Source organism: Daucus carota, chromosome 8 (assembly GCF_001625215.2).
Source record: "Daucus carota subsp. sativus chromosome 8, DH1 v3.0, whole genome shotgun sequence".
In the NCBI taxonomy this organism is placed as follows: Eukaryota; Viridiplantae; Streptophyta; class Magnoliopsida; order Apiales; family Apiaceae; genus Daucus; species Daucus carota.
In genome coordinates, this window is record NC_030388.2 from 23,685,636 (window position 1) to 23,693,436 (window position 7,801).

Sequence of the window (7,801 nt, forward strand, 5' to 3'; positions counted from 1 at the left end):
AGAGAATTAATCAGATGACTTGGCCTTCTTAATCACTGGTCTGCCGTTATGGCTTCACTTCTTTCCACCCTTTCTTCCAATTGAAAACTGATAGTCCCGGTTTTTTTTTATGTCACTTTTGATTTGGGCACGTAACTTTAGGTGGGTTGACCGGATAGTAAAAATTATTATTTTTAAATGATTTTCGTTGTGAATTAAAGTTTTGATTACATATTTTTATTCAGAAAAAAAAAATTTAAAAATAATATTTTTAACTACCCGGTCAAAGCACTTAAAAGTTTATGCCAAAAAGTTAAACATCATATATTAAAAAACAGAGGGAGTATTAGTCATGAGAGATGAGTTTTCTCTTTGAACAAGATAATTTCAATTTTCTTCTACATCCATTTTCTGTTTCATTTATATGCAATTATTCCGAATTTCCCTCCCAGAAAAAATTGCCGGATGATTTGTCTTGAAGACATTAACCAGAAACGAATACCTACAAATGTTTCACAGAACAAGGAATGCTGCGAATTGCGATCATCAGGCAGAATCCTTAATGTTCGTAAACATATTTATTACACCCATTTCACATTTATATTCAAAAAAATTACTTTAAAAAAGAATAAGGGCTTATTTTCTTAGAATAATTGGTCGCCAAACAGGCACTTGGTTAACATCCATCCCAGCTCCTGCTGCAATGGACCCAACTAACAAGAAACCAACAAGAAATAATCTCATGCCATGACCAAACCAACAAGAAAACCACGCCACATGAAAATTTGACACTCCATTAGAATTGGGAAACTCCATCAGCAGTTAGTTTCTGCGTGCCATATAAGACCTTATTTTCGGGTATTTTATTGATTGGTCAAGGTTATGAAATCAAAAGATTAATGAAATTTAGAATACCAAATATAAAAAACCTTAAAATTTTCAGTGCACCAACTCTACAATTACAAGTGCAACTCCACTTGTGTCTTAAACGACACAAGTATCCAGCACAGTCTAAAAACAGCATTAGCGTAGAAACCAAACTACCCTCTTTGCATCCAGAACAGGAACTGACACAACTCCTAACCTCACAAAGGGATGATACCTACGACAGTACATTACACACATGGACATCACCAAACACAGCGATAAGTAACATAAACTCAGCTAATCTCGCCATTGTATGTTATTTCCAACACCTGCCCCTTCTCAAGGGCATAATATCGGGCAATAGCATCTTTTACTGTTCTACGAGAAAGCTGTAAAGATCAACGATTAAAACTTGATCAGATCGATTGACAACACAAAAGCTTAGGTAACAAATTCATCTCAAATTTATTTAGAAAAAAAAACACAAAACTTCATCTCAGTAATTAGTTATTAGTGAATTAAACTTTCACCTGCTTTTTGTCCACACTGTACTTTTTTAGGAGCTCCTCTTTTTCTTCGTTTGTTAGCACCCGATGCTTTGGCTTTAGCTCATGCTTTGTGATATTAACTAGTAAGTCGGTAATCTGTAAATATAACAAAGCAAAATGAATTGTATAAACTCCAAAACTCTGGTGGAAAGTAAAAAAAATTACGACCAAATGTACAATCTACATCAAAGTGGAGTAACAAGAAGACCCAAGAAGGTTATAATAAGTTGATAACATATAGAATGTTTAAAACAAAAACTTGTAAGCTTTAAAAATATCAAATTTAGCTTAGTTAAAAAAACCATAGGTCTTAAGGACTGTAGAGAAAGAGAAGACCAAAGAAAAAGTATAACCACCTAATGAAATATAAAAAAAAGAAGTACAAAACTCTAATAAGCTTTATGTCAGAAATATATTTATAAAGAGATATGCTTAGTAGATCATTCAAATTTTAGCTAATCATATCTCTGCTTCTTCACCGCATACAAAAAATGTGTTATGTGCAGGGAGTTAGAATTGGAACCAATGAAGAGTTGTCTGAAGTTCAAACAAGTTTCAGAAAAGACAACTAAATCTGGACGTTGAATGTGGTCCTATATTACTACCACTATTACTTTATTTGTACAGTATTTAAAGAATAAACAACGGGTGATACATTGTGCATACACAAATACAAATAGGTCTGGTATTTTTAGCAGCTCTTTCCTTCATATCTATGAATGGCAGTAAACTCTCAGAAATTTTCACATTCTCCTCATGCAGCCTATAAAAGAGTAAAGTCGGCGTAAGTATTTTAAAGCTTGGTGAAACACAACCTATCTGAATTCATTACAGTGATACCATTAGATATGTATTGCGTAAACTGTAAACTTGAGCAAATCAGGCCTCTTCCATTAGAGAAACACTTCAAAAAAGGATTCTTTCCACCAAGGAATTAAGAATATAGCATTGGAGGAGAGCTGAGAAAGGCAAATCAGAACAAGATAAGAAGACTTACTTGAAATATTTCAACTTTGAAGGAAAACAGATCCCAACTTTTCATAGTCTGGTCTGTTATTCTGTTCTGAATTACTACAATTAACCGACTCAATGACTCCTTGTTCGTTATCTGCCCTGCAATGCTACGGACTTGACTCACTTTAACGATTCCCTGGTCACAGAAAACTACTAAAATCTGCGGTTGACATCACAAAAAACATTAACACAAAGCATTGTATACCAGTACATTTTTTTTGTGTGTGACTAATATGGCTTATAGCCTTACAATTTGAGTATCTAGTATACCAGTACATAAGAAGCACATAATAAGCACGAGTCAGGCATATTAAAATCAATCAAACCATCTTAAATCAGAAAGCACATCAACCATGGCAAACAAAACCAAATCCAAAAAAATCCATGCATCTCACCGGGAAGCAAAAAATAAAAAATAAAAATCAATAATGCAAAAGACACAGGGAAAAATATTTCCAAATAAGCATGACAGTAATCTAAATTTAAATGGCACATTAAAAACTCAAGGCACATTTATGTAACTACATATTACAATATAATACCTTTCATATGTTTCAGGCAAATAAAAGCTATACAAGCGTAATATTATACATGCAGTAGCGCTGAAACAGTAAACAACGAAATTATGGACACCAGAAACAGAAACACTATCAGGTTGAATTTATTCTAGTTCTAGAAGTTAAAATCTTAACCACAGAAAAGTCACAATCCAACCAAAATTTAACAATATCCCCAACCTTTAATATCCAAAAACTCACAAGTAGACCAAACAGATCAAACATAGATTACAAACACAACTACAGCAATGCAAAAAGGGGTCAGAGCAATCCAACAAAGATTCAAACTTTACCAACAAATAACAATACAGAGACACATGGAGTCATTGCAGCTTGGTCTTACACTATGCCACAGGTTAATGTGGCCGTCGATGCTGTCTTCAAACCGTACTACGCTGTTGATGTTGAACCTTGCTGGGATCCAGCGCGTAAGAAGGTGGATAATGAGTATAGAAGCATTGATTTCCCTTTTGAGCATGTGGAAGGGTTGGATGATACAGGTCCATTTCAGTTCAAGACAGAGAGCTTGATGAGCCTGGATGAATAGGTCATGGTCCTCATATCAGACGGCTAAAGATAAAGGTGTCGAGCTCTTGAATGACAGAGTAATTGAAGAGTTTGCTAGAGCTTGGAATGAAGATGGAACACAAAGCAAAACTGTGGTGTTTCCTGTTCATTTAAGGATTGGTAAAGTGGAAAGTCTCGACAGTTGAGGGTCAGGCACAATAACTGAAAACAACAGGACAAGCTTTCTTTTCTGTTGAATTCTCTTCTGTTTCTGTGTACTCCCTCTGTCCCATTTAATTGTATATGTTTCTTTTCAACTGCTCGACAAGCATTTCAATGCTCTTATAAAATATAGTTCCGTAACTTATTTTTGAGATTTTCTTTTTCTGAATAAAAATATAACATACAAACTTTAATTCAGAAAAAAAAAAAATTTAAAAATAAATTACACAACTACACTTTACAGGAGCATTAAAGTCCGTGCCGCGTCCCCGTCCCCCAATGTATACAACTCAGGGGGACGGAGGGAGTAATACATATGCAGATTTCTTTGCTACTAGATAGAGCTTCGGTTATTTGGGAAAAAGAAAAAGACCATCGGTCATGCAGCAGTAAAGTAAAGCACACATGTCATGTATTTGTAACAATGATTAATATAACAGTTCCATTGGCTTTAAAACTAGAACTACAAGCTTCACAGAACTGGATCGATATTTTTAAACATTCATATAATTGTTTCACTTTGGTACAATGAAACAACAAATATTACTAGATAAAAAGCATTAATGTGATATTACCAGCCAGCTGGCCCAATAAATTAACACATATTGGCTGAAAGGTGGTGTGTACAGGAGGTTCAACCACAAAACTTCCAACTTCAACCACTAGCACATTACTCTGAAGTGGCAAGTGCCGACTGCAATACATCTTCAAGATACTTCTCAGCAGCTGCATATTGCCTCTTCTTGTCCTCAATCGCCAATGCAGCCAAAGCTTTATCCTGCAAGGAAAGAAGAGATTAGAACTTTCAAAAAGCCGTGCCAGAGAGAAAGAAAACTGTTTAAAAAGGAGGGGGGGGGGGGGGGGGGTTGATTATGAAATTACAGGAGGCAAGTCTTGGTAGCTTCGCAGTGTATCCATGATAGGCTTCGTCGTCTTCTCTAACTCCTTCCTATGCTCAGCCATCTGAACCAACACTCCGTGACTTATATCCGGGGTGTAACCTCTTCGATTGAGCATTGCCTTCTCCAAAGTGAAAGTACTATGGTCAGCAAAAAATTCAAAAAAAAAGTGCATACACAGAAATAAATTCTTTCATCAGAACCTAGTAAAAAAACAATTTAACCGCTTGAAGAAATAAATTCTTTCATCAGAACCTAGTAAATTGTTATACGGCAAACATCCTTAGAAATAAATATCTTTGAACTTCTGAGTTCTGAATGATCCACATCTGTATAATCTTTCTACTTTTAAACATGTTTATCTGTAATTCATACCATGTCTACTCCATTTATTTTACTTGAGATAGAAAGAATACATCACCTGTTCATCGGCATATGGAATCTTCGTTGACGCATTCTATAATCTTAAGAAGTCCTGATTGCCTTGATAAGTAAATTTCCATTATTTGCAAGAAGGTTCACTAGAATTCACACAGATATAGAGCTTACATATACACTTTGTTTATATCACATGTGATAATGTCATTTGCAGTCAACTGTCAATCACTTTGAAGAATGATAGCACGAAAGTCACACACCATAAAACAATACCAAAAGAAATCAAAAATTGCACAATTACATTCTAATATTTCTTTGTCCTGTTGGCAATAGTGCATCAATGGGCTAGCAAAAATGTTGAGCTTGTAATTCTATAACTTCTGAGCAGTAGACTTAAGCTATGTGTTCATTTATCGTGCTGGCGGAGGCTTTATAACCAAAAACATATGCAAGCAAGCATGAACTTGAAACATGATTAATAAATTAAACACAAGAAATTTACTTATAATTTAATTGAAAAGGACTTTGAGTAACAAGTAATATATCTAATAGCAAACATGTTTTAAGATTGATGATCCAGATATGAGTTCAAGATACAACTCATAGTTCGTCAAAGCCAAGTTAGAACAGTTAAACCATTTTAGGTATACCAACAATTGATAAACTTTATCATTGATTAACTTATCGATCAATTAAAGGTCTTGCAGGATTATAATAAAGTCCAAGTCTCAGAATGTCAAATGTAGCCAAGACAGATGCGTATTCGGGTGGTTGCATGCTTATAAGAAAGACCCTCTGACAATCAAAAAGTTCAAATTTAACTACAATTAATATCTTAAATTGACAATACCTTGTAGTTGGCATGTTGTTGCAGGTACTGCTGCTCTTTCGATGCAATGACATGCAAGTTAGTGTTCCAGTTCTCCATTTGAGCCTCACAAGGAGCTACATCATCTTCCAGCTGTGCAAGTGTTCTGCCGACACAAATAAAATATAGAAAACGCATTAATATATTATTCACGTCCTCTTGGCAATGAAATGTATACTGGTAAAACAGAAGAATAAAAAACAAATATAAAAGAGCGATTAATCCAAATTAAGCTTGAGCATCACATACTAAAATATCCATAAAATGCTTCCATAAATTTACCTTTTCAAATATGTCAACCTGGCAATCGCCTTCCGCGTAAAATCAAGAAGAACCTTAAACTCTTTCTGTACTTTAGCCCTCTTCTCCTCTACTCCAGTCTTTCTTAAAGATATATCCCCCATTGCTACAAGAAAACTAACCATCCACCACCTAGTTAAAACAGCCACCATAGAAAACACATATACTACAAAAGGCCAGAGAGTCTATTTTTCTAACCTACTCGACTCGGTATCTCTAACATTCAACAAATTCGCAACATTAGCAAGCACTTGGGCTGATGCCACAACATTCGCCTGTAAACTCTCTTGCGCTAATCCAGCATTTTCGAGTATCTCCCTAATTCTCGCAGCTACAAATATTACAAAGAAAAAAAAAACAAAAACAAAACCAGCCCACATACTTAAATATCGAACCTCACAAAAATGAACAATCATATGAATCACATTACATTACGCCCTAATTATAAAATAGTATTATCACTCCTAAAAAGAAGACTTGGAAAAACATAAAAAGGATTGACCTTGGGATCGATACTCAGAAGCTTTGATGCGAAAATCATTGGCAACGATTGAAGAAGCGTGAGTTTTGGATTGAGAGAGAGTGGCAAGATTGTGTAAATAAGCAACGGCGCGAGGGGTATATTCGAATTCGGGTACATCTTTACCCACTGCGTCGAATTGAGAGGAGAGCCATGCTTTCACTTCTGCTATTCGGGTCGGGTCGGACGCCGCCGGGAGATCGGCCATGGGACAATATTGCAGCTCTTTAATTATTTTTTGGCCTCGGTGGGAGTTTGAAATTTAACCGCGCTTCGTAACTATAAAATATTTAATATCAAATAAATATTATCCACCATAAATTTTTTTTAATATTATTATTTTTCGATTTGAAACTTACCTCGTATCTCTCCAACTATTTGGAAATTTTCGATCATAAAATATTTTTTTAATATTGACAATTTTTTTGAAACAATTTAGAATTTCTTTTCAATCATCTCGAAATCGAAAGATGTTGTTTTAGAATTTTGTTCCGATGTATTCGAAACTGATTGAAACTTCATTTCAATAATTTCAAAATCAGGAAACGTAATTTTAAAATTTTCTTCCGATATATCAAATTAAAAAGTAATTTTATTTTAAACATTTATAATTCAGAAATTGGAGAAATTTAGGAAAATATTCTCCGAGGGGTGTCACACCTGGAAAGCGAGGGAAACTTTATTTAGAAGGTGTTGGCCCCCATTATCACAATAGCCATCACGGTCCGAAAAATGATATCGGATATCATTTATCAACATTGCATCGTGCAGCGTTTTAGATATTCATAAAACACGCTACATTGTCTAGCAATATGAATTTATGTAATATAACGTTTTGGATATTCATAAAATACGCTACATTATCTAGCACTATGAATTCATGTAATATAGCGCTTTGCTAAGCTTAAAAAACATAACAATATTTTGTGTTGCGTTTTGCTATGATTAAAAGAATAAAATACTACACTATCTAGCGTTTTCTTATAAAATTAAAAATATTATTCATCCGGCATTAGTAAATGATGTTTGAGACCATTTTATATAAATCTAAATGGGTTTCTATAGTGTGTGCCCATTGGCATATGCTAAGCAAGAAAACTCTTTGGCGTGTTTTTATTGGTGTAGTTGGTGTGAATGCAGGG

General features: G+C 34.6%; 1 protein-coding gene across 4 annotated transcripts; it reads right to left on the reverse strand.

The window, feature by feature from the left end:
- Nucleotides 1–859: 859 nt before the first annotated feature.
- On the reverse strand, nt 860–6,920 carry LOC108197122 (AUGMIN subunit 1-like). 4 transcript variants are annotated; one of them, XM_064083546.1, is made up of 10 exons: nt 6,642–6,920; nt 6,338–6,470; nt 6,122–6,256; nt 5,822–5,945; nt 4,577–4,714; nt 4,009–4,472; nt 3,259–3,754; nt 2,392–2,568; nt 1,377–1,490; nt 860–1,235 (listed from the first exon to the last, which is right to left on the reverse strand). In XM_064083546.1, exons 1-6 carry the CDS (start codon nt 6,865–6,867, stop codon nt 4,365–4,367), a joined length of 864 nt encoding a protein of 287 aa, XP_063939616.1. In that variant the 5' UTR covers nt 6,868–6,920; the 3' UTR covers nt 860–1,235; nt 1,377–1,490; nt 2,392–2,568; nt 3,259–3,754; nt 4,009–4,364. The 4 variants fall into 4 exon arrangements, with proteins under 4 accessions (XP_063939616.1, XP_063939618.1, XP_063939617.1 ...); XM_064083548.1 differs by lacking the exon at nt 3,259–3,754 and having other exon boundaries at nt 4,270–4,472; XM_064083547.1 differs by having other exon boundaries at nt 2,392–3,500; nt 4,270–4,472.
- Nucleotides 6,921–7,801: the final 881 nt, after the last annotated feature.

Coding starts and splice junctions, on each gene's coding strand:
- LOC108197122 (XM_064083548.1), bottom strand. CDS start 6,867: ATGGCCGATCTCCCGGCGGCGTCCGACCCGACCCGAATAGCAGAAGTG. Junction 6,257..6,337: donor AGAGATACCGAGTCGAGTAG/GTTAGAAAAATA, acceptor GTGGATGGTTAG/TTTTCTTGTAGCAATGGGGG. Junction 4,715..5,821: donor AACAACATGCCAACTACAAG/GTATTGTCAATT, acceptor ACTTTGGAGAAG/GCAATGCTCAATCGAAGAGG.